The sequence below is a fragment of the Pan troglodytes genome, chromosome 1 (genome assembly GCF_028858775.2).
Source record: "Pan troglodytes isolate AG18354 chromosome 1, NHGRI_mPanTro3-v2.0_pri, whole genome shotgun sequence".
NCBI lineage: Eukaryota > Metazoa > Chordata > Mammalia > Primates > Hominidae > Pan > Pan troglodytes.
Genome location: NC_072398.2, coordinates 36,471,497 through 36,497,779, shown reverse-complemented (window position 1 = coordinate 36,497,779; position 26,283 = coordinate 36,471,497). Strand labels below are relative to the sequence as shown.

The window sequence follows — 26,283 nt, the reverse complement described above, 5'->3', positions numbered from 1 at the left end:
TGTGTCCCAGGTACACCCCTGCATCCAGGCAGCAGCCCAGGCCACCCCCTCCTCACTGGCCCTTGGCTCCTTTCTTGATGCCTCTGTTGCTTGTCCCCCAGGAGTCGGAGAAGCTGGAAAGTGTGAATGCTGAACTGAAGGCTCAGATTGAGGAGCTCAAGAACGAGAAGCAGCATTTGATATACATGCTCAACCTTCATCGGCCCACGTGTATTGTCCGGGCTCAGAATGGGAGGACTCCAGAAGATGAGAGAAACCTCTTTATCCAACAGATAAAAGAAGGAACATTGCAGAGCTAAGCAGTCATGGTATGGGGGCGATTGGGGAGTCCTCATTGAATCCTCATTTTATACCCAAAACCCTGAAGCCATTGGAGAGCTGTCTTCCTGTGTACCTCTAGAATCCCAGCAGCAGAGAACCATCAAGGCGGGAGGGCCTGCAGTGATTCAGCGGGCCCTTCCCATTCTGCCCCAGAGTGGGTCTTGGACCAGGGCAAGTGCATCTTTGCCTCAACTCCAGGATTTAGGCCTTAACACACTGGCCATTCTTATGTTCCAGATGGCCCCCAGCTGGTGTCCTGCCCGCCTTTCATCTGGATTCTACAAAAAACCAGGATGCCCACCGTTAGGATTCAGGCAGCAGTGTCTGTACCTCGGGTGGGAGGGATGGGGCCATCTCCTTCACCGTGGCTACCGTTGTCACTCGTAGGGGATGTGGAGTGAGAACAGCATTTAGTGAAGTTGTGCAATGGCCAGGTTTGTGCTTTCTAGCAAATATGCTGTTATGTCCAGAAATTGTGTGTGCAAGAAAACTAGGCAATGTACTCTTCCGATGTTTGTGTCACACAACACTGATGTGACTTTTATATGCTTTTTCTCAGATCTGGTTTCTAAGAGTTTTGGGGGGCGGGGCTGTCACCACGTGCAGTATCTCAAGATATTCAGGTGGCCAGAAGAGCTTGTCAGCAAGAGGAGGACAGAATTCTCCCAGCGTTAACACAAAATCCATGGGCAGCATGATGGCAGGTCCTCTGTTGCAAACTCAGTTCCAAAGTCACAGGAAGAAAGCAGAAAGTTCAACTTCCAAAGGGTTAGGACTCTCCACTCAATGTCTTAGGTCAGGAGTTGTGTCTAGGCTGGAAGAGCCAAAGAATATTCCATTTTCCTTTCCTTGTGGTTGAAAACCACAGTCAGTGGAGACATGTTTGGAAACCACAGTCAGTGGAGCCTAGGTGGTACCCAGGCTTTAGCATTATTGGATGTCAATAGCATTGTTTTTGTCATGTAGCTGTTTTAAGAAATCTGGCCCAGGGTGTTTGCAGCTGTGAGAAGTCACTCACACTGGCCACAAGGACGCTGGCTACTGTCTGTTAAAATTCTGATGTTTCTGTGAAATTCTCAGAGTGTTTAATTGTACTCAATAGTATCATTACAATTTTCTGTAAGAGAAAATATTACTTATTTATCCTAGTATCCTAACCTGTCAGAATAATAAATATTGGAACCAAGACATGGTAAACATGTGTTGTGCTGGTTTCTGTTCGTTTAAATCTGTCGGTTGCTGAGATCTAGCGATTCCCTGCCTTTCCCTCCCCATTATGGGGGGTACCTAGCTTTAAACTTCTCCAGATGTCATCCTTTGCTCTTTGGGGCATCACTAGATGGGATAGTTGGCTTTCAGTCCTGTTCCTCAGTCTCGGGCACCTTATGCTCAATTTTTCATTGACAAACCCTGAAACATGGCACCAAATATATCCTTTAGATCAACAGTTTGGTGTTTAGAATTTTGATATACAACTGAATTACTAGATACCTTAAGTATTTTCTCTGAATGTACAAACACCTAAAACATACACCTGTTGTTCAGCTTGAACCTTTGACCCCTAACATTCTGCCACAGAACTCGTCTCAGAGAGTTACTCACTTGAGTTACATCTGTTTCATGTCTAAACGTGTGTCTCATTGTTGCAAATACATATCAGAAAAGAATGGGAAGGGGTACCGGAGGAAGAAAGAACCATTTTAGACAGCATGGGTGTGATAATTCAAAGAAAGACATTCCACTGAATTTCCTGGAATTTCCAGGGCGTATGATTCCTTAGGCCTGCAAGAGAGCCAGGCCCCCTTGCTTTTTGTGCTTCTCTATAACATTCACAGGCTAGACATAAAAACTGGCCACTCGCCGCTGGTGCCGTTCTTCAGAGAAGAATGTCTTCGTTAAATGTCAGATTCGTACACATGAATTCTGTGCCTACTTCTTTGACCTCATGTATGGTTCCTTTAAATGATCTCTTAAGACACAGGTGTCTTCATTTTACTCTCTTAATTGCACATCAGGGGTCTTTCCTAATCCATCAAGAGCCATCTGATGTTAATACCATTCAGCACTTCTTTCAGGAGATAATTTATGTTCCTTTTCTTGGTGGAGGGGAAAACATCCCTTGCATTTACCTTCTAGTTATGGGTAGAGGCACCAGCCACCAGCCATTATGAAACGCAAGACAATTTGTAAGCTGCCAGGGACAACAATGGATTAGAGAGGAAGGAAGCTGGGGGCGGATGGTGGCTATGGCAAGAAAACTTGATGTGTATGGTAAGTGTAAATGAAGGTCTATCACAAATGCATTAAAAATTGTTTTATGTAGCCAAGTTTATGTTTTGATACTTTAATTTTAAAAAGGATGATGACTATGCATTTACCATCAAGGCATTTAGTTTCTTTTGTTTCACATTTAGAGGAAAGGGAAGGTGGGGGGATCTGAGAGAATAAACTTAGATGGGGCCACCACCAATATCAAGCACCCGGTTTGGCAGTGTCTGCACTGAGCTGTCTCCTGTTGGTAGTGGTGATGTCACACTGCCAGGGTGTGGAAAGCCACCCTCCCTCCTCTCTCTTGCCTTCCACCTGCCCCCTTGGCTTTCCCTGAGAGCTGGCCTGACACCTGTTTCAGAGTCAAGAGCTTTTAAAGGGTTCTGGCCCAGGACAGGAGTTCTGGAATGGAATCTTTCCACTTTCTGTTAACTAAAATACTATTTTCCGTCTGTATCCTAATTTCTCCCCATGGGCTTTGAATAAACCCTCAACACTCCAACCCATATCAAGCTTTCTCCTCTCTTCCCTGTCCCGTAACCTCTGGTTGGGTTCATGTACTGTTTCTTTGTGGCGTGAACAGCGTTTCCAATTAGAATCTGCCTGAAAGGAGGTCCCATTTGCCCACTGAGCATCCTGTGTTCTCATGGTGGCTCTAACTCCAGAAGATTTTAACACGGTCTCATCAAACACTGCTTTCAGGGAGGAATTTACACTGAGGTTAAAAGGACTGTTGAGGACTAATGCTAACAGAAGCTAACATTTATTGCGTAGGACAATACACTAAACACTTCACATGTATTATCCCATTTAATCCTCACAACAACTGCTACCCCCATTTTACAGATGAGGGAGTGGAGAGCTCAGTAACCTGCTCGAGGTCTCACAGTGGATCTTTCCAAAGCTGAAGCCTATGCTTGTTTTCAACAGCAATGATTTCAAACAAGAGTATATACATTTGTGTGTGTGTGCGTGGTAAGATATACAAAAAATTTGCCATTGTAACTATTTTGAAGTGTACAATTCAGTGCCATTAAGTACATTCACAATGCAGTGTAACCATTACTATCTAGTTCCAGAACTTTTTCACTGTCCCCAAAGGAAATCCTGTACCCATTAAGGAGTCACTCTTCATTCCCCTTCCTTCCAGTCTCTGGCAACCACTAATCTGTCTTCTGTTTCTATGGACTTGCCTGCGCTGGATATTTTATGTAAATAGAGTCATACAATATGTGGCCTTTCGCACAATACGGCTGGCTTCTTTCACTTAGCATGATGTTTTCAAGTGTCAGCCTAGCGTATTATGTAATAGTACCTTATTTCTCTTTATGGCTGAATAGTATTCTGTTGTATGGATACTATAGCTTTTGTTTATCCATTCATCAGTTGATAGACAGGTGTGTGTATGTTAAGAAAGAGCTAGCCTTTATCTTCAAGAACTGAATCTCTAAGGTGGGATTTCAGGCCTGATGTCAAGCTGGGAGAAAAGAGAGTTGGAAGCAGGGGCTCCTTCTCAGAACTTCCAGGTAACAGCTTGGAAATTACTTATTCCTGGGCTCGCTCTGTGGGCATGGCAAGGCAGGAGGTATAGTGGCACCTGTTCCACATGGATGTAAATGGCTTCCAAAGTACTTCTGCATAGTAGAGAGGTTAGTAGAGGAGGGCCTTTGATAGGCTCCTGGAATGTAAGTTCACACTTTCCATCCTACCCTCTTCTCGTGGCATTTCACAGGGTAGGGGGTAAGAAGAGGCACGGGGCAAACACTGGGGGCCTTGAGAAAATATTTGGGCTCCCTGACACAGGATGTTGGTATAAACATGATGGAGGAGAAGAATAGAGGTGGCCCCCTGGATAATTTAATCCCCAACTCAGCCCAGCCCCTTTCTGAAGTGGTTGTCCTGGATTCTCCATAACATGCATGCATACACACAGACACACACACACACACACACACACACACACACACAGACACACACACACACACACAGAATTAATTATGCAACTTATTTGGCTTGCCCAAGCATTTTTTGTAAGTTCTGTAGTGGTTCAGAAGGAAGACTTTAAAAGCAGCAAGACCTGTATTCAAATAATACCTCCACTGCCTACGAGTTCTACGAATGTAGGTAAGTTACACAACTTCAGTTTTTTTTTTTTACCTGTAAGATGAGAAGAGTTGCAATAGTATCAAACTGGAATGGAGTTTGATACATAGTATGGCGCCTAGAAGAAGCAATCTCTCATGTTATTATTAAAGGTTGAGGTTATTACTAAAGATTTCCATTGTCAGCATGAACTGAGATTTTATGGAAGAGTGGGCTAAGAACCAAGACTGCGAATTCTAGGTTAAAAAAAAATTTAAACCGTGTACTCAAATGGTTCAAATTTATCCCATCATCTTGCGTTCCTGTAGACTCTGCCTAGTTGCTGAATCTTTTGAATTGGGGGTGAGGAAGGGGAAGCAACCACACATTTTCTCATTTGAAAAATTTTTATTTTAGCACCCACTTGAGTACCTGGAACGGTGGGGCTGTCCTCTATGGGGGCAATGGAGTATTAGTGAGGGCATTGTGGCCCTGGCCTGGGGGATGAGAACAAAGGGGTATGTGACAGCAACAGGTCACAAAGGGAAGCAGAAGATAAATATGGCTGCACAGGGGGTTTAGGCAGAGAGGGTCGTCACTTCCTGTCACTAGGACTACAGTTTGTAGTCTCTCTAGAGACTACAAACTGTAGTTAAAAAAATCAGAGGTGGAGGTCAGGGGGTTAGGTCCAGAAGAAAACCTCTCTGGAGCCCACCCTGCATCTCCACGTCTTGGAAGAGTCTGGAGTCCAGGCACCCTACAGCACCCCCCACAGCAATCATCCGTGCTCCCACCCCCACCCCGGCCTCTGGGAGGCTCTGAGGCAACAGCGGGGGCCTGTGGGGTGGGGTGGGATTGAGAGACGAGCTGCAGAGACATCTTTGTGACCCAGGAGCACCACTGGTCCCTCATCTGCCACCAAGGCCAAGGAAGACCCAGAGACCTGCCTCACCAGTGCTGCCGTTGTGCTGAAAGACAACCATGAATGCTGATTTTCTGCTGCCGTATTATACGGCCCAGAGTGGCTCCAGCATGAGCATGTTCAACACCACCATGGGGAAACTGCAGCGACAACTGTACAAGGGGGAGTATGATATATTCAAGTATGCACCGATATTTGAGAGCGACTTTATCCAGATCACCAAAAGGGGAGAAGTGATTGATGTGCACAACCGTGTCCGTATGGTGACCATGGGCATTGCACGTACCAGCCCCATCCTCCCACTCCCAGATGTCATGCTACTGGCGCGACCGGCCACCGGCTGCGAAGAGTATGCTGGACATGGCCAGGCCACCAAGAGAAAAAAACGCAAGGCAGCAAAGAACTTAGAGCTCACCAGGCTTCTGCCCCTGAAGTTTGTACGGATCTCTGTTCAAGACCATGAGAAACAACAGCTGCGCCTGAAGTTTGCCACTGGCAGATCTTGCTATCTGCAATTGTGTCCCGCTCTCAACACACGGGATGACCTCTTTGCCTATTGGGAAAAACTAATTTACCTCTTGCGGCCACCCATGGAGAGTAACAGCAGTACCTGTGGCATTCCAGCTGAAGACATGATGTGGATGCCTGTGTTTCAGGAAGACAGGAGGAGCCTGGGAGCCTTGAACCTTCAAGGAAAGGGGGATCAGGACCATGTCAGCATTCAAAGCCTCCACATGGTCTCTGAGGTGTGTGGGGCCACCTCTGCTGCTTATGCTGGAGGGGAGGGACTCCAAAATGACTTTCACAAACCCACTAATGTGCTCAATGTATCCATCCCCAAAACATCTACAGAACTTGCTGAGGAGCCAGCAACAGGGGCGATTAAAGAGGCAGCAGCAGCAGGGGCAGCTGCAGGGACAGCAACAGGCACCATAGCAGGTGCCTTGAGTGTGGCAGCAGCCAATTCTGCCCCTGGACAGGTGAGCACAGCCATAGCTGGGGCGGCCACCATCGGTGCAGGAGGAAACAAAAGCAACATGGCCCTTGCAGGCACTGCCAGCATGGCTCCAAACAGCACGAAGGTGGCTGTGGCAGGGGCTGCAGGCAAGTCCTCAGAGCATGTTTCCAGCGCATCCATGAGCCTTTCCCGAGAGGGCAGCGTGAGCCTGGCCATTGCAGGAGTAGTACTGACCAGCAGGACAGCTGCAGAAACAGACATGGATGCAGCAGCGGGACCTCCCGTCTCCACCCGGCAGAGCAAGAGCAGCCTGAGTGGACAGCATGGAAGGGAGCGAACCCAGGCCAGCGCTGAAGGCTGCAAGGAGGGGAGGGAAAGAAGGGAAAAGGACAGGGCTCTCGGAAGGAGTTCCCATCGCCGCAGGACAGGTGAAAGCCGCCACAAAACAAGGGGAGACAAGATTGCCCGAAAGTCCTCCAGCAGGTCCTCATTCAGCCACAGAGCCAATAGAGATGACAAAAATGAGAAAGGCTGTGGCAACCCGGGGAGCAGCAGGCACGGGGACTCGCATAAAGGTGTCAGCCACACGCCCATCTCAAAGGAGTCCAGGACCTCTCACAAATCTGGGAGGAGCTTATCGACCACCATTTCCGGTTCCAGCAAGGGACTTGGCAGGATCAGCTCTTTCCTGAGGAACGTCAGAGCCAACCTTACTACAAAAGCAGTGGGCACACCACATGGCGGAGATGTGGACATCATGGCTAAGATGGCGGAGAGGAGCACCAACGTGGCCATCGCCGAGACAGCAGAGGGTGGCCAGGGGCTGGAGATGGTTGGTTCTATGACACCGGACATCATGGAGACAGTGACCTTTGAAGCCCATTAAATAAGACCCAGAGCTGGAAGCTGCAAAGGAGCCCAGAGCTCATGGGAGTGTCCCTGGAAAGCCTATTCCGGCATTCTTTACCGCCGTTTAAATAAAGAATCATACATCTGAGAGTGGCTTGCTGGCTGAATTTTTGTGTCCCACAGCCCAGCAGTGACCTCACAGTGGATTCTGTGATGTCAACTGTGCTGCAGCCTGAGACCCCAGGATCCAGTCAAGGGTAGCCCCACCTCACACCCATGCTCAGCAGAGCCCAGATGAGTGCTCCAGCTTTCCTCAACCCCTTCCTGGCTTTGGTTCGCCAGGACTATGGCTGAAAGTCAGGCTGGGAGCTTGAAGCTCTACCTCCACCATCTCCCCATCCTTTTTATAAACTTGCCCCCTCCCAACCCTGGAAAATCCAAAGACGAAGCAAGAACAGAACTCTCACCCGCTTGCACTATTCATAGGAGGGAGTAAGGGAGCAGCAGCATGTGTTGGCAACCAGAACAGGGAGGAGCATTGTCTAGACTTAGCAATTCCACTCCTAAGTACACTCCCAAGAAACACACATGTTGCAGGAGACAGCCATGAGAATGTTTATAGCAAAATAATACTGGAAACTGCCTAAATTTCCATCAACAGAATTGAGAGGGGTATATGCAGTGACAAATAAATGGCAGCTACACACATTAGCGTATTAGCATAGATAAGTTTTGCTCTTTCAAAAACTTTAAAAAGCAAATTGCAGAATAAGATATAATTCTACCTACAGGACAATTCAAAAACAAGATCAAATACAAATAATATGTTACATATTGGATACATGTTTGGTAAAACAAAACCAAGGGAGTGGGAAAAAATTCAGGACAGTGGTTTTCTCTGGGGTGGAAAGGCAAGAGATTGGATCAAGGAGGTGAACACAGTCTTTCAGTGGTGTTGGGAATTGTTTTAGTTCTTAAGGGAGGAGGTAGGTACAAGGCTGTTTATTATTTTGTTGGGTTTTGCATTTCAATATTGTGTTTTGCATTTTAATACCTCTGGAATCAGAATGGTCCTACAATCACCGTGGCAGTTCTGATGAAGTTATTGCTCCAGACATATATTCACCAATTCCTTCTCCTCAATGCTTTCATTTTTATGCATGCACAAAAGTGATCTAAGTCTGAAAGGCCCATTTTGTTAAGAATCACATGAGAATGACATTATTACCAAAAGCCTTGGGAAAGAAAGAATGATATCCCTATTTTACAGAAGAGGACACTGAGGCTCAAGAGGGTAACTTGCTCCAGTCACACAGAGGGACCTTTGCAGATCTACCAGCCCACTTCTTTATGCAAAGCCCTGTCTGAGACATGGGAAGGAGGCAAACCCAGCAAATCAAAGGAGAATCGGGCAACGCAAGAACCTGAGACTTACCAGGTTCCTACCACCATGGTCTAAAACTTTATAGAGATGAGCACCAAAATTCCTGGATTGAGAGGAGGGAATGTGGGGGCAGGGGACATGTCTGGTGGTGAGCTGCTGTGAGTTGGCTTTGGAACTTCAATGAGCTCATAGTCCTTAGTTGGCCTTATCTCAAGAGTGTCCAGACCACCCTTAAGCCATGTCTGGCTCCCAGGCTTCGCTCCCCAGCCTCTGCCTCAGCTATAAACAGACCTCCCTCCTGGAATTCCAGGCCTTGCTCCCCACCAGGGATCGCTTCTGACGGGGGCTGCATCTCTTTGCAGCCCAGTACTTGCCCAGCTGCTAATAAAACATTTAAAAGCCAGGCCCAGAATGGTTTCTCTGTACCAGATCTTCAGGAAATTTTTTCTGCTGGGATTCCAAAAGCAATTAAACCACACGTGAGGGGGTAACGAGTTAGGTCACAGCATCCTTGCTACTTGGACCTCCACAGTTAATTCCTAAAGCTACTTTTGAGAAAAGTCACACATTTCATTATGCGGGTAAGGAGAGGTCTCTTCTGTCCACAGAGGGAATTTTAGGCATGAATCCATGAAAGGGGTTTGAGAAAGAAAGAAGGCCCAAGACATACACACAGCCACCATTTCCTTCTGCAAAACAAGGCTCCTGACCCCAGGATGAGGAATTAATGGAGTGAGTCAAGTTATTCTTAATAAAGGGGGGAACATGCCAAAGATTAGATATGAATTGGCTCTGTGAGGAAAACAACCTCAGAATCATTAACCCAGAATTCTAGGGAAGATTGGGGGGCCTGCAGGGGGATGAATTAATGGTTTACTCTTGACCAGCTTTTCCCTTGACCCAAGTGGGGAAATTACAAAAAGATCACATCGCATTCCTTTAATCTTCTGATTTCCACACAGGCAAGTGTAGGTAAACACTAGTCTGGAAGACAAAAATGCAATACAAACATTTGTACAGCCCTTAGCAGTTTATAACACCCTTTCATTACGTGTTCTCTTCTGATTCTCACATCTCTCCATTTTGCAGATCAACAAACTGGAGTTCGGGTCATCTAAAGGACTTGCTCAAGGTGGGAGGTGACGGGGCAGAAGGAACAACTCCAGTGCAACAGCTTTCGGGCACCACCAATGTGTGCTGGCCATGGGTCCCACATGGAGGTACAGAGCCAGTGGAGGACAAAGGACAGGCGTGTGTGTAATTATTGCAACCCTTGAGTGACAGATACAATGAGAGATGCATGTTTAGGGAACAGGATTTGTTCAGAGGAGGGATTCGGGGACACGGGTCAGGAAAGGCTTCGCAGAGGAAGTGGCAGTTTTGAAGGATAAGTAGGGCTGTGCCCGATGAAGAAAGAATGGGGAGAAAGGGTAAAGGTGGAGGAGGTGTGGAGTGAGGGGTGGAGAGAGGGAATTAGGCCATGGAGAAGAATGTGTGCAAAGTACAAAGGCTTGAAACATCACAGTGTTTTGGGGTGATTGCTGGGTAGAGGGCCAAGGAGAGGAGGGACACAGGGCAGGAAAATCAAGCAGCCAGTTCTTGGGGCCGTGGGGTGCTGTGTGGATGCCTGGCCTTTCGGAGCCACTGGAGGCTGATGTCTGATGGGAGTAAGGGCTGTCTGGCTCCAGGGTAGAGACTTGATGGGCAAGGGGCTCCCTGGAGCCTGGGACCCTTCAGAAAGCCATTGCACTAATCCTGGCCAGAGATGGGAGGCCCTGAACCTAGCTGGCTGTTAGGAAACCAGGGGGAGAGAGTCAAGAGGTGTTGAAAAGACGAAACAGGACAATAGTCTTTTCCATGCCCTGAAAGACAGAGCACACATGGGTTAGGCCTGACACTCTCCTAAAGGAGGCAGAACTGACAAAAGTGGAGACATCTTCCCTCTACCATGACTGTTGTTCTGTAAAGGGGGCTGCAAGCAGAGGGGCTCATGGCAAGCAAGGAGGAAGATGTTAAGGTGTAACGCAACAGCTTCTAGACCCATGAGGGGCAAAACACAAGGATAAGGCAGCCAGGTGGGGCTGCGGGGTTTCAGTGCTGGAGACCTCTGAGAGTAGAGGCCTCCTGAACTCTTCTTCCTTTCTCATCTGCTGGGAACTGGGTCAGATGCTCTCCCACTGGGCCTTTCTCCGCAGGGCATGAGTCGCCCAATAGAGCCTCTGGTGGCCCTGTGCTGTTACTGCAGGTCAGGGCTGGAAGGAGGGGAGCCAGGATTGAGGCGGTCAGGGCTGGAAGGAGGGGAGCCAGGATTGAGGCTAAGACACAGTCACCCTTCCCCTTTTTCACACCACAATCAGCCTGGTGCTGATTCACCTATAATCAGCTCAATCCCTCAGCTGGCGGCCACCCCTGAGCAGGCAGCCGGCAGAGCTGCGAGCTGGTAAAGATGAGTGTCATCCAGGCAGTGTGGCTCTAGTCTCCTGGCAGTGGGGTGACAGAGCGTGGAATGGCTGCAAGACAGGTCCCCTGAGGGGCTGGGATCCCAACTCAAGGGGACAGTGAGTAACTGCCAAGAGTCGGGGTGGGGTGGAGTTCGTGTCAGGGTCCCTCTGCAGGCTGCTGGTCATTTGAGAAACAATTGTTGAGCACCTACGATGGGCCAAGACGGGAAATCAGGCACAGTGAAGATGCTGCCATACACAGCAGTAACACAAACCCAAGTGGGGGATGGCTCTCGGGCAGCACACAGAAGGAGGCTTTGCAGAGGAGGGGAGGTCTGAGCAGAAACAGCAGGCTGAGCGCTCCTGGAAGAGGCTATGGCATGACAGGGAAAGAGAAGGGCTTGGGTGACGTGGGCCTGTTCATAGATGGCAGACAAGCTCAGTGTGCCCAGGCGCAATGTGTGATGTGCTGGAGGAGAGTAGGGGGTGGGGGGCGAGCAGTGGGAAGGAGCATGACAGTGTGAGGAAAATTAGGCTGGAAGGAGGATGAGATCTGGAAGGGAGGTGGAACTGACTAAAGCAGAGTGTCTTCCCCCTGCAGGGACTGTTGGTTGTAAAGGGGACAGCAAGAAGAGAGGCTCACAGGAAAGCAAGGAGGAGTGTGTGGCTTTCCAGGTCTCCATTCCCGAATGCTGCATAACTCCCCTGAGTCCTGTGATTTTTCACTACCCAAATGGGAGCTATAGTGCAGGGGTGAGGGGTGTGCACAGCTGGGCTCTTCGAGAACAAAAGGGCAAAGGAAGCCCAGACTCTTCCCCTTTGCCAGTTTAGAGAACCTGAAATGTGTTGTGGAGGCCTGTGTCTTCCCCACACTCTCTAATGGGAGCTTTCCCACAGATGTGCCAAGGTATTGATCTCTCTCTTCCTGGGGGCGGCTGAAGGATGAGTCCAGTCAGCATTGACTGCAAGGATCTCCAACTGGTATGCCAGTGTGCCATTCCGATGTTGTCATTTTCTGCGTATGCCATGGTCTGCAAAAGGTTGGGAAGCATCTTCCTAGACATGCACACAACACCGTGAGTGTGAACTATGAGCACAGAAGCCAGGAGCAGATGAGAGGCACCTTCCTTAAAGAGCTGGCCTGTTCCTCACAGCATCAGTTGATGCCAGTCTTGTCACCCCTGTTTTCTTTTCCCACTGACATTGGCATAGCCCCAGAACCCTGTCTTAAAGCAATTTACACTGCTTCAAGGAGAGATGAGGAAAATGTGGACAAATATAGTACATTTTTCGTAAAACTGTTCATAAAGTTAAATTTAGTTTTTAAAGACTTGTTCTAGCTGGGCATGGTGGCTCACATCTGTAATCCCAGAACTTTGGGAGGCTGAGGCAGGCAGATCACCTGAGGTCAGGAGTTCAAGACCAGCCTGGCCAACATGGTGAAACCCTGTCTCTACTGAAAATACAAAAATTAGCCGGTCTGGTGGTGCACGCCTGTAATCCCAGCTACTCGGGAGGCTGAGGCAGGAGAATTGCTTGAATTTGGGAGGCAGAGGTTGCAGTGAGCCGAGATCCCACCACTGCACTCCAGCCTGGGCAACAGAGCAAGACTCTGTCTCAAAACAAAATAAAACAAACAAACAAACAACAACAAAAAAACTGTCCTTTGCTTTGAGACTATGTCCTTCCTCCTGTATCTTAATGTTTCATTTTGAAGTATATCACACATGCAGAGCAGTGCACAGGTCAAAAGCATACCACTCAATGGTATTTCATAAAGTGAGCAACCCCATGCAACTAGCACCCAGATGAAGAACCAAAACATCACGGCACCCCCAATACCCCTCTCATGTTCTCTTTCAGTTACTACCCCTAAGGGTAACCACTATCCTAACTTCTAACACCATAAATTAATGTTGCTTCCTTTTCCCACTATATATAAATGGAATCACATAATAATGTACTTTTTTGACTGTGGTTTCTTTCAGCATCATGTTTATGAGATTTGTCCATGTCTTCTCTGGTAATAGTTCATTCATTCTCTTTGCTATACAACATTCCATGGTGTGAATATAGTACAATTTCATTCTGCTGTTGATGGGCATTTGGGTTATTTCCACTTTCTGGATACTAAAACATCACTGCTTCTCCCTTGACTGGAGCAAAAAAAAAAGAAAAGAAAAGATTACTGCTATGGACATTTGTACACAGATCTTTTGGTTAAAACGCTCATAAATTTTTGTAGGATATATACTTAAGAATAGAATTGAATATATGCATATTTTCAGCTTTAGTGGATACTACCAAGCTATTTCCTAAAGTGGCTATGCCATTTTACACTGCCACCAGGCATATATGAGAGTTCTGGTTGTTTCATATCTTTGTCAAAATTTGATAGTGTTTATCTCTTTCATTTTAGCCATTCTGGTTGGATGTAGTACCTTTTCTCCCTTTTTCATGATAAACTGTACTTTAAAAAACACAACATGGCTGGGCACAGTGGCTCATGCCTGTAATCCTAGCACTTTGGGAGGCTAAGGTAGGAGGATCACTTAAGCCCAGGAATTTGAGACCAGCCTGGGCAATATAGTAATGATACAGGAGTTAAGAAGAAATTACTTAGGCAGATAGTGAGGGTCTGGGAGTCCTTGGTAAGGTTTTTCTTTTCATGAAAAGCAGTCCCAAAATAGTTTTTTTTTTTTTCCTACAAAGAGCAGCCTGTAAAATCGAGCTGCAGACATAGGTAAGCAAGCTGGAAGCTTGTACAGGTGAATGCCAGCAGTTGTGCCAATAGGAAAAGGCTACCTGGGACTAGGCATGTTCAAAATGGCAGCTTCATCTTCCCTTCCCTTTGTCAAGCCACATGTACAGTAAGGAGAAGACAATATGGCGCCAGCCAGGCAAAGACCCCATTTACATAATAAGATTAGGGTGGGGCGTGCAGCCTTCCGTGAATACTATGTAAACATCATACTGGTCAAACCAATCTGTGAACCCTACATAAATCAGACACTGCCTTCTCAAGCTTGCCTATAAAATCGGGCGTAGTCCACCGCAGGCTGGGTTTTCCCCTTTGGGAGCCCCTCTCTTTTGCAAGGGAGAGAGCTGTTCTCCTTTCTCTTTCTTTTGCTTATTAAACCTCTGCTCCTAAACTTACTCTTCATGTGTGTTCATGTCCTTAATCTTCTTGGCTCGAGATGATGAACCCGGGTATTTACCCCAGACAACAACACTGCTTCATTGAGACCTCATCTCTACTAAAAAAAAAATTAAAAATTAGTTGGGCATGGTAGTGCATACCTGTATTCCTGGCTACTTGGAAGGCTGAGGTGGGAGGACGATTTGAGCCTGGGACAGGGAGGGTGCAGTGAACCAAGACTGCGCCACTGCACTGCAATGTGTGTGGCAGAGTGAGACTCTGTCTCAAAAACAAAAACGATATAATGACCTATAGAAGATGGTAGTTTTGTACTAAAGTCCTTAATGGGCAAATTGAAAGTTGGCTTCCAGATTTCTTTTTTTTTTTTTTTTTTTTGAGACGGAATCTTACTCTGTCACCCAGGCTGGAGTGCAGTGGCACGATCTTGGCTCACTGCAAGCTCCACCTCCCAGGTTCATGCCATTCTCCTGCCTCAGCCTCCTGAGTACCTGGGACTATAGGCGCCTGCCACCACGCCCAGTTAATTTTTTGTATTTTTTAGTAGAGACGGGGTTTCACTGTGTTAGCCAGGATGGTCTCGATCTCCTGACCTCGTGATCCACCTGCCTCAGCCTCCCAAAGTGCTGGGATTACAGGCGTGAGCCACCACGCCCAGCCTCCAGATTTCTTTTGAAATTTCACACCTCTAAAATCTTGAAGTCTTATTTATACATTTTTAAGGATTTTTCATTGCTGTTTGAAACAAGCGTTTAAAAAACAAAAACAAAAAAATCTCCTACCATCCTGTTCCAGTGTGTTTTGTTTTATAAAAAAAATCTAGGCACAAACACCGCAGGAATTTGGGTAGGGCTCAGCTAGGTGATTCTTCCGCTCCCTGTGGTATAAAGTGAAATTGATCAGTAATACTTAGCTGCAGCATGGGCTGGTCTGGAGAGTCCAAGATAGCTTCATTCACTTATTTGATAAGCCTTGAGGGAAATGATTAGAAGGCAGGGTTCAGCTAGGATTGTCAACAGGAATGCCAAGGTGTGGCTTCTCCAGCACAATGGCCTCAGGTAGTCAGATTGGCTTCCCTCAGAACAAATGTCTCAAAGTAACTAAGGGAAAGCTGCTTCTGATCAAGCCTCAGAAGTCACTTGGAATAACTTCCACCACATTTTATTGTTCATGCAAGTCTTAAGGCCAGCTCAGATTTAAAGGGAGAGAAACTAGACTGCATTTATCTTGGTAGAGAAATGGCAAGATCACATTGTATAAGAGCATGTGAGATGGCAATACTATTGTGACTCTCTTTGAAAAAATACCATTTTCCACACCCTCACAATCTACCCTGCCCCTAAGAAAGTAAACCTGGCCAGGATGTATCTGAAGAGTACTGAGAAATTGCAGCAGACATCTCTATCTTTTGTACTTTCCTTATCTCCCTCTTTTACACTCTGCCTTCTTCCACCTTTTCACTTTATTTTCTTACTTCCCTTTCTTTCCCCCAGTCTTTTAGTTAACTAAACTCACAAGGACATATCTTAGTCCGTTCCTCCCCATCTCTCCTACACATCTGTAAATCTTTGATCCCTGGGTGACAGAGAGATTACTGGGACACTTAGACCATAGCATGTCAGGCTTGGAAGGGTCTTGACTAATCCCAGATGCACTTTTACGTATGAGGAAATTGAGGCCTAGAGAAGGGACTTTCCCAAGGTCCTACTTCAAGTAAGTAGCAGAGTTCTGGCTAGCACAGCATAAATCATAGCCTAGAGTGGGTCTCAAAGAATGTCAACAGCTTCCTTTCAGTTTCAAATGCCTGGAACTAAAGCCACTTGTTTCCGTTTCACATTAATTGCCTCATCATTCCAATGTCTTTAGGCCTCTTGGTGAAGGAATGAAACCAATGCTAACAGGCCCCTGTGCCCAGAGAGGCCTGCCCCAGCCCTGGCTTTGGTCCCAGTCTTCAGAGATGGATGAGGGGCTTGTGAATGGAGCAAGCTGGGATCAGTGCAACAGCCCCTGCATCCAGCCCCTGACACCACCGACATAGCAGCTGCTCCTTTCTAGTGCTGAAGTCCAGGGATTCTCTGAACTCTAACACCAACTGGCAGCCTATAGTCCACTTTTGAAATCTTCTGGGCATCTAGAGATGGTGAATTTAGCTGATAATGACTGCGGTCAGGCCGAGGATAAATCTGAGGTGATATAGGCCAAGAAAACACAACTCTCTGGTCAGGCCCAAGAGACAGCAACTCCGTCATGTTCAAGTCTGTTTCCTCTGATAACAGCTCCAAACAGGCGGAAGCTAGGGGTCGAGGTGGGGGTTGGGGGAGCCCAAGTGGGGCCACCAGCCATCCCATAGCATTAGCGGCTGGATCTTGAGAGGAAGGGCAAGGCTGCAGTAAATGGAGGGGCTTGGCACCGTGCTCCGGAATCCGAATAGTTAGTGATGTGGAGAATGACCTTCTAAGAAGCCTCTCAGAACTTCTTTTTAAAAATCCACCAGCACATTGCTTTTAGCTGCAAGACAGCAGCTCTGCAAATCAGTGATAAGCTGAGAGTGCCACCTGGGTGTGCTGTCACCGTGGGGCCACAGTGAAAGCCTCAAGGCTTCTGTGTGCCTGGGGCAGGGGGAGAAATAGTCTCCATGGACGACTCTGTTGATAAGAAGGGACTGAAATAATTATTTTAATTGGTATAGCCTGCAACCTCCTTTAGGGGAGTGGCCGTGTTTCTGCGTATCCAGGTCTACCACAGTTTGGCACATATTAGGAGCTCCACAAATACTTGTTATAAAGACCTTCTGGTGCTCCATCCAGGCATGATGGCATCTGTACATCCCCTCCTCCCAGCCTCCTTCCAGCAGATCTCCGCTAGCTCTGACAGGAGGCCTAGGACAGGGAGAAACCCCACTAAGGATTTTTGGTTTCTCCTGGTCACAGATTCAAGACTAACCAACCTTCCCCAGGGGCCCTCAAAGGGGAGTGGTAGAAACAAGTTAGGGAGGGGCCTGTGCCTTTCTTCGTGCCAGGGTCCCTCCTTCCAGCTCATGGATTCCTTCTCTCCAAAGAAAGGAAGGGACTATTTCTTTCCCTTATACTCTCCTAAAAAAGGAAAGGAAAACTTAAAACAGGAAGAAACATCATTAAACCAGATGATACATCGTCAGCTAACAGTGTCATTTCCCAACCTGTGGTTGGCCAGAGCCTGAACCTGGCCCTCATCCACACAGTGAGCTGCCGTGTCTGCAGCAACTGAAGTTGAAATTGTAAGAGCAGCTGCCATATCGGGCACGGAGCCAAGCAACTGGGGGCCCATCCGGTGTTTCTCTCCAAGCTCTGCAATCTTTCTATTGCATCTTATCAGGGCTGCCGTGTGTCATCACAGCCTCTACTGAGTGCTTCCTCTCTGCCAGCCACTCTTCTAAGAGCTCTACAGGGATTATCGTGCTTAGTTCTTTCCCCACAACTCTATGAAGTAGGCATTATTGTTCCCATTTTACAGATGAGGAAACTGAGGCATAGAGGAGTTACAAGAACTTACCCAAGGCCCCCAGAGGTGCAGCCAGGATTAAATCCCAAGGGGGTGACACTGGAGCCCACACTCCTGGCCCCATCATGGGCTGAGTTTGCAAAACGCATGGCCTTAGAAGGCTTCCAACCTACACTGTGGTGAGTGGCTGGTCTACAGTCAGCAGTCAATAAGCTCCATGCCTTAGAGCATTGGGTACCATACTAGGTGCCACTCTCTTCCCTGGCTGGGGGACCGCTCCGTTTCTGCCGCAGGCATTGCCTTTCCCTCAGGCACAGGAGTGTCTTGGCCACAGGGAGAATGAGCTACATGTGTGGGTAGCGGAGCAGCTTGTAATTTCTAGAAAAAGAACTTGGAGTCCCATCTTGCTGTCATCTGCTGCGTCTGGAGTCACTTTCAAATTTCTCGTCTGTACCTGTGGGCTCTTTGTGACACCTCAGACAGTCCCAGGACAGACCTCAGCAAGAAACCCCAGTATAACATAACCTGCCTGGCAAAAGAAAATAGAAACAGGCCAGGTGCAGTGGCTTATGCCTGGAATCCCAGGACTTTGGGAAGCTGAGCTGGGTGGATCACCTGAGGTCAGGAGTTCGAGACCAGCCTGACCAACATGGAGAAATCCCATCTCTACTAAAAATACAAAATTAGCTGGGAGTGGTGGCGCATGCTTGTAATCCTAGCTACCCAAGAGATTGAGGCAGGAGAATTGCTTGAACCCGGGAGGCAGAGGTTGCGGTGAGTAGAGACTGCACCGTTGGGAAACTCTGTCTCAAAACAAACAAACAAACAAACAACAGAATAAACAAACAAGAAAATAGATACAGCCCCTGCCTGACCATACACTCTCTGCCTTTAAACAGAAACTTCCTAGATCACCACGTCCCCTTTCCATTCTCAACTAGCCATGCAGTGCTTGCCTGCCGGCTTGCCTCTACTTAAACCCCGAGTCTTGCCCCCTCTTACCTCTCCTCTCTGGCTCTCTCCTGTTCCTACACTAGGGATCCACTTCCCACGGGCTGTCTCAATCCTGAGTCAGATTCTCTGTCCTCCTCCTTCTACATCTGCTCCCACCCCTGTACCCAGCTCACTCTCTTTCTCCCACACTGTCTTTATTCCAACTCCTTGCTTTTTCCTGGCTTCCTTGCCTTTTTGCCTTTACCCAAAACTGAGGATTCCCTCCTCACCCAACTCCTAGCCCATCAAACACAACTCCCACACCTACCGCATAACTCTAATCCTCTCTCCTAGGCTCCAACACATTGAGGATGAAGCCTCAGGGTCCAGACAACAGAGGACCCCCTGGCAGGCTTCTTAGTGGGCCCAGGGTGAAAATCTGCTGGCCAAGGGGATGATGAGACCTGTTTCTTACAAATCAGTGCTGTGCGCTCTGAGGCTGAAGCTGTCTTCCTCTGCCATTTCCCAGGGGCACAGAAGCTTGAGCCTTTTTGCATTAATTCCCTGGCTTGCTTTGACTCAGAGTCCAGGACTTGGTAGCATGCTAATTTATGCAAACCAAATGCAAATGAATATAGAAAACTATGTGACCCTTGATTTACTGGAAATCAGAGGCTCCCCTTACGGGAAGACTTAGGGAAATTTTGGAATCTACTTCCCAAGAGAAATGTTAAAATAGAATGGCTTTCAGTTTGGGGTCAGGGAGGGATGTGGCTAGAAGTCATTCAGAGGAAAGAGCGCAGTCTGGGTTCCGTGTGCATCCTCTAAGCCACCCAACAGAAGGCAGAGGAAGAAAAACCATCTGGCTGCCAAGCCTGTGCCTCCTTTCTCCTTCTTGACTCTGAGCTCTGGTTTAGCTCCACAGCCTGTCAAAACCACCCAACAATGTGCACGCCCAAGAACAGAGCCTCTGGGCTGTACTGCCTCTTTGGAAACAGGGTCATTTTATTTATATCTTACTTCCCATGACAGCACTTCACTATTCTCCTCTTCCCTTACATCTCCCTACACTGACCCTCTTGAACTTGGCTCTCATTGGGTATGGCCAGTCAAGTGCACAGAATGTTCTGGGACATTGTTCTGGAACCCGATCAGGGGTTAGGCATCCTGGAGATTCCTATAAAGCAGCCCTCAGAGGATTGCTAAGGGGCAGGTCAACTCAGCCACAAAGGCTTAGGTGCCTCATTTCTTGAAGAAGGGAGAAAAGGACCACTCTGAGAAAGGACAGGAGGGATGCAGGTGGCCCCTGAAGCCTCAGCCCATTCTTCTGATCCTAAACAGAAATGTGCTGAACGACCCCAAAATATAGAAACTGACCTCTTCTGGCCAGGAGCAGTGGCTCATGCCTATAATCCTAGCACTTGGCAGATCGCTTGAGCACAGGAGTTCGAGACCAGCTGGGGCAACATGGCAAAACCCAGTCTGTACAAAAACACAAACAAATTAGCTGGGCATGGTGGCACCTGTAGTCCTTGCTACTCGCTACTCAGGAGGCTAAGGCAAGAGGATCACTTCAGCCTGGGAGGCAGAGGTTGCAGTGAGCTGAGATGACACCAGTGCACTCCAGCCCGGGCAACAGAGCCAAACCCTGTCAAAAAAGAGAAAGAAAGAAAGAGAGAGAGAGAGACAGAGAGAGAGACAGAGAGAGACAGACAGAGAGAGAGAGAGAAAGAAAGAAAAAGAAAAGAAAAGAAAGAGAGAAAGAGAGAAAGAAAAAGAGAGAGAGAAAGAAGAAAAGAAAGAAAAAGAAAAGAAAGAAGGAAGGAAGGAAGGGAGGGAGGTGAAAAGAAAAGAAAAGAAAAGAAGAAAAAAGAAACTGACCTTTTCTTAAAGATCTCAAGAGAAGGAAAGAGTCTTCTTTCCAAAGTCTTTGTAATAGTCCAGTAGTTTCATCAGATTTTTTTCCTTCTATTAACATAAATGCTTGGTGCTGCCATGGAAGTCATTTTGTTCTGGTACTTTCCTCAAGGTAACTAAAGAACCACTGTTCCTGGTTATTCAGATAATAGCTCAGCAAAACCTTCACATATGTTGTGAAAAGACCTTAAGAAAAACTCCCTCAAGCTTCAGGGACCACCTTGCTGCCTCCCTGAAAGATTACTCAAACTCAACCCTCTACTCCCAGGGCATAGGAGCTGTGTGTGCTGATCCATATTCCCCTAATGAGATAAAAGTTTGCTGAAGGACAACTTTCAACTAGCCAATATTTGGGATTGCCCAGAGGAAGGAAAAAGTGCTCATCTGTATATTTAAAATGGGAAGGGCGCACTGGGTACCAAGCACTTCATGTATACTATTTCCTCTAAGTCTCACAACAGTCCCACGAGATTTGTATTACTCCCATTATACAGATGAGGGAACTAAGGCTAAGAAAGTTGAAGTCATTTGCTCAATGTCACAAAGCTGATGAATAGCTGTGGCAGAACCTCTTAATGCTCATTAGTATCCATTTTCTTCATTTTTAGACACATGCTCAACTACATTTCCTAGCTCTCTTGCAGCTAGGCAGGCCACATGACTGAGTTCTGGCCACTGAAATGGGGACAGAAGTGATTTTTTTCCACTTTCAGGCCTGGCCCATAAAGACTTTGCAGATGAACCTCCACTTCCCTTTTTCACATCACTATCTGGATGACCCAGGGTACCATGGAGCCATGTGATGAAGATGGGAGGAGCTTGGATCCCTGAATGACTACATGGAACAGAGCATCCTTCATCCTGCCCTCTGCCCCCTGCACTAGACTATGACTTATATGAGATAAAGTTTCACTGTGTTATGCCACTGAGAGTTTATCCTCAATAACAGCGTGTTGGGGTCAAGATCTGAAACCAAGCATGTCAAACTCCAAAGACCTTCTTTTCTCATTAAGCCGTATGGCCAAACAATATAGCAGAAATGCAAAAGTTAAACTATAAAATGTTATCTACTTCGTCTCTCCCCCTCTATGCGTCTCCCATAACCAAGAACTAGATTCCTAGAACCAAGAACTTTAGATTCCTAAAGATTTTAGAGAAATTGCCTATACAAAAACATAAAATCAAGCAAGTAACTGATAAATATTTGTTGACTGCATACAACAACATGGGAGAAAAAGCTGCTTTTGTTGTTATTGGAGAGCTGGAGAAACCCTTTCAGCATTCATGCCAAAAAGAGTCCTCTCTACCACCTTCGTCCAAGAACGATGTCCACCTGTGGCTTCATCCCATGTATGTGGAGCTATGAATTTAGAGGACATGGAACATGGTTGTGGCCATTATGAAAGCCTACCAAAGCCATTATCAGTGATTGATAACTCACCATTGCATCCTGTCATCCCTGCCCCAAGCCAATAAGAGCTGAGTAAATATCATATAAGGACTACACTATGATCATGACAAAAGAAACAGACTTAATCAGCCTTTCCCCCATAGGCTGTCATTCTACAAAATATAAGCTAAGATTAACCAGTAGTTTTGGCATGATAGAATCAGACCAATCTGATTTTGAAATGAGGGGCAGGAAAAGGATTATTGGCAAGAAGGGAAAAATAAAGGGTAAAGGTTTTAAAATTTTTCCATTAAGATAGGAAATTGGCCGGGCGAGGTGGCTCACGCCTATAATCCCAGCACTTTGGGAGGCTGAGGCGGGCAGATCACCTGAGGTCAGGAGTTAGAGACCAGCCTGGCCAACATGGTGAAACCCCGTCTCTACTAAAAATACCAAAAAATTAGCCAGGTGTGGTGGCAGGTGCCTGTAATCCCAGCTACTTGGGAGGCTGAGGCAGAAGAATTGCTTGAACCTAGGAAGTGGAGGTTGTAGTGAGCCGAGGTCGTGCCATTGCACTCTAGCCTGGGCAACAAGAACAAAACCCTGTCTCAAAAAAAAAAAAAAAAAGATAAGAAATCCTTTAGGCATAATTTACAGGGGCTAGGAAGATCTCTCCTGTTCCCCTCAAACATTTCCACCAAGGTCTAGAGAATAATTAATTGTTTTTTTTTCTTTTTCTTTTTTTTTTTGAGACAGCCTGTTGCCCAGGCTGGAGTGCAGTGATGTAAACACAGCTCACTGCAGCCCCACATGCTTGGATTATGAGTGTTGAGCCACTGTACCCAGTGAGAGAATTGATTCTTGGTCTTAACACTTTGTCCCTCCCCCTTTAAATGCTGGGCTGGTCTCTCTGGAAGAGTAACCCACAACTGTCTTATTAATCAATTATGCTTTATTGTGATTCAGGACTTGGGGGGAATTAATATTTATTGAGTCCTTATAATCTGCCAATTATGGTTTCAGGATCTTTAAATACATTGTTTTGGCTGAGTGTCGTGCCTCAGACCTGTAATCCCAACACTTTGGGAGGCTGAGGCGGGAGGACTGCTTGAGGCCAGAAGTTTGAGACTAGCCTCGGCAACATAGTGAGAATCTCTCTCTACAAAAATTTTAAAAATTATCTAGGCATGGCGGCACGTGCCTGTAGTCCTAGCTACTCACGGGAGGCTGAAGCGGGAAGATCACTTGACCCCAGGAGTTTAAGGTTGCAGTGAGCTGATGACACCATTGCACTCCAGGCCAGGCAACAGAGCAAAATGCTACCCTTCAAAACAACAACAACAACAACTACATATATATATTTTTTACTCAATTTTCACCTTTTACAGATGGGCAAACTGAGACTCAGAGAAATTTGTAATGGCCCATGACCACAGTGGCAGAAGCTGGATTTGAACTCAGCTTTGTCTGATTCCAAAGCCCTTGCTCATTGCACTATGCCAGTGTTTCTTTTTTTTTCTTTTCTTTTTTTTTTTTTTGAGATGGAGTCTCGTTCTGTCAACCAGGCTGGAGTGCAGTCATGTGGTCTTGGCTCACTGCAACCTGCACCTCCCAGGCTCAAGTGATTCTTGTGCCTCAGCCTCCCAAGTAGCTGGGACTACAGATGCCTGCCACCACGGCTGGCTAATTTTTGTATTTTTAGTAGAGATGGGGTTTCACCATGTTGGCCAGACTGTTCTCGAACTGCTGACCTCAAATGATCCTCCCACTTCGGCCTCCCAAAGTGCTGGGATGACAGGCATGAGCTGCCGTGCCCGGCCCAGTGTTTCTTGATTTGGGGGGCTCTTCAGAATCACCAAGGGGACAGTTAAAAATTCAGATTCCTGGCCTTGGCCCCAGCCTCCTCAATCACTCTCCTAGGGGCAGGGCTCAGCAATCTGTGTTTTCAAACACCCCCAGATGCAAGTGAAGATGAGCCAAGTTTGGGAAATATCACACTGTGCTTTGCCGTGGGAAATTGGAAGAGGGTAAGTCGAGCGGGGATGGTGAAGGAATGCAGGGAGGAGGGAAAAGAAAGGGACCTTCTACAGTGCTGCTCAGGGCTGGCCCTGCTTAGACAGACACTGGTGCCTGTCCCAGGAGTTGAGGTCCTGACTGTGGAACCTGGAGGAAGAACCTCAAATCAAGAAACAGACTTCCCAGTCGGATGTTCCCCACATCTCTACTGTGGAAAGGGGGTATCATGAATGTAGAATTCAGCTGCAAAAAATCATCTCCAGGCCTATTTTTAAATTCACCATAAATAAAGAAAGAAAAGCCTGTCAACATTCAAAATGCGCTAGTCCTTTTCCTGCTTCAATAAAACAGCTTTGATTTAGTGCTCACTACTTCCAAGCCTGTGACCACTAAGAGGCAGCTGGGATGAAGCTGGCTGCCATGCTGTCTTGGAAGCCAATTCATAAAGAATGGAGCCAAAATGGGGATGAGGGTGCTGTTTAGGTGTGAGGAACTGAATGGCTAGCTTAAAAAATTTTAGTATATTCTTGTATATACATAGGCTCTATAAGAGCTTGACTTGGGAATGGTAATAACTGCTGCCGTTTATTGAGAGCTTAACTTTGTACAGATTCACAATCCTTTATCCACAGGTTGACCATATAATTTATCATTGCAAACCAGGCAATTTTGAAAGTGAAAAGGAGGGGTGGGGGAGCTATCAATAATTTCACCAGGACTACAGTTGTAAAACTGGGATGTATGATCACCTGATTTATCCAAAACCCTGCAAACGTGCTTTAAGTTCAGACTTTTTTTAGATTTTATAAAGGTAATACTGTGTACATGCATATGTGTGTATGTGTATATATACTGTATGTATGCAGAGGGATCCAGGGCAGTACCTCATAATCAAACACATTATAGTTCTGCAGCAAATGTATGAATATTCACACCAAATGGAATCGACACATCAGGTCAGATTCTGCTAATGATTTACGAAAATACTTTTTCATAAAAGTTTTCAGAGAAACTTGGAAAATTCTTTTTTAAATTGTGGAAAGGGCTTATGGACCTGTACCAAGAGCTCTGCTAAGCGTCTTTTTTTTTTGAGATGGCGTCTTGCTCTGTCACCCAGGCTGGAGTGCAGAGGTGTGATCTCAGCTCACTGCAGGCTCCGTCCCCCGGATTCATGCCATTCTCCTGCCTCAGCCTCCCAAGTAGCTGGGACTACAGGTACCTGCCACCACGCCCGGCTAATTTTTTGTATTTTTAGTAGAGAGGGGGTTTCACCATGTTAGCCAGGATGGTCTCGATCTCCTGACCTTGTGATCCGCCCGCCTCGGCCTCCCAAAGTGCTGGGATTACAGGCATGAGCCACCACGCCCGGCCGCTAAGTGTCTTTAATTGCGTAGCAGAGACACTAGCTGTCCCACTGTAAATACTTTCTCCTTCTCCCTCGATACTACAACCTCCAACTTGTGTCTGGATCCAAGGCTGTCTGGAGTAAAGACTATGCTTCCCAGCCTTCCTTGCAGCTAGGTGTGGGCATGTGACTAAGATCTGCCAATGAGATCTATAAATGGAAAGATGTGATCAGGGCTGATAGTTACACCACATGCCCAGGTAGAGATGTACCTGTTGTTTATAGCTGGTATTCGTTCTGATTAACTGAAACCCATGCCTTACTGGTCGTTAAATATTTCCAAAATTACTCCCGGTGTAAAACTTTTAAGAAGTCTCCTTAAAGGGACAGGCACGTCCTTCTGCCATCCTTCAGTCTTCCTTCCTGCTGGCTAGAATGTGGACCCTGATCACTCACTCCACTTTGGATCATGAAAATGAGGGCCACAACCTGAAGAGGGTGAAACTGAAAGCTGGAAGGGTCCTGGGTCTCGGTGACTCCTTGGATGGCCTACCTTTGGACTTTTACATGAGAGAAGAAAACCTTTTTGTGTTAAGTCACTGGTCATTTGTGTTTTCAGTCTTTCTCAAAATAACTGTATTCTAGGGTTTGCTCTGACCATGCTGCTTAACAAACAACCCTGAAATCTCAGATGGCAATTGTATTTATTTCTCATTCAATAGCCTGCACATCAGATGTTGTGGCTCCGCTTCAGGCTGTGGGTCTTTGTCCTGGGACTAGCAGACACTCAGGACAAGCTCTAGCAGACACTCAGGACAAG

General features: G+C 46.8%; 2 protein-coding genes and 1 long non-coding RNA gene across 6 annotated transcripts in view; 2 read left to right on the top strand and 1 right to left on the bottom strand.

Moving 5' to 3' along the window:
• The window catches only part of ATF3 (activating transcription factor 3), a 55,675-nt gene extending 54,157 nt beyond the window's left edge, over positions 1–1,518 (top strand). For all 3 annotated transcript variants that reach the window (XM_063792364.1, XM_016938383.4, XM_016938385.4), the window contains exon 4: positions 102–1,518. In XM_063792364.1, coding sequence (XP_063648434.1) covers positions 102–299 — 198 coding nt within the window. In that variant the 3' untranslated portion in view covers positions 300–1,518. The remainder of the gene's footprint in view (positions 1–101) is intronic.
• A 3,737-nt stretch (positions 1,519–5,255) lies between these two features.
• On the top strand, positions 5,256–7,548 carry GARIN4 (golgi associated RAB2 interactor family member 4). The gene is given in 1 exon segment (NM_001246439.1): positions 5,256–7,548. A coding segment is annotated over 1 exon segment (1,785 nt). The 5' UTR covers positions 5,256–5,652; the 3' UTR covers positions 7,438–7,548.
• A 582-nt stretch (positions 7,549–8,130) lies between these two features.
• On the bottom strand, positions 8,131–19,851 carry LOC107970102 (uncharacterized). Of its 2 annotated transcripts, none has more exons than XR_008537199.1 (3): positions 19,124–19,851; positions 14,383–18,665; positions 8,131–13,381 (listed from the first exon to the last, which is right to left on the bottom strand). It is a non-coding gene; the product is annotated as an uncharacterized LOC107970102 (long non-coding RNA). The 2 variants fall into 2 exon arrangements; XR_001712394.3 differs by having other exon boundaries at positions 17,914–18,665; positions 19,124–19,480.
• Between the last annotated feature and the right edge of the window lie 6,432 nt (positions 19,852–26,283).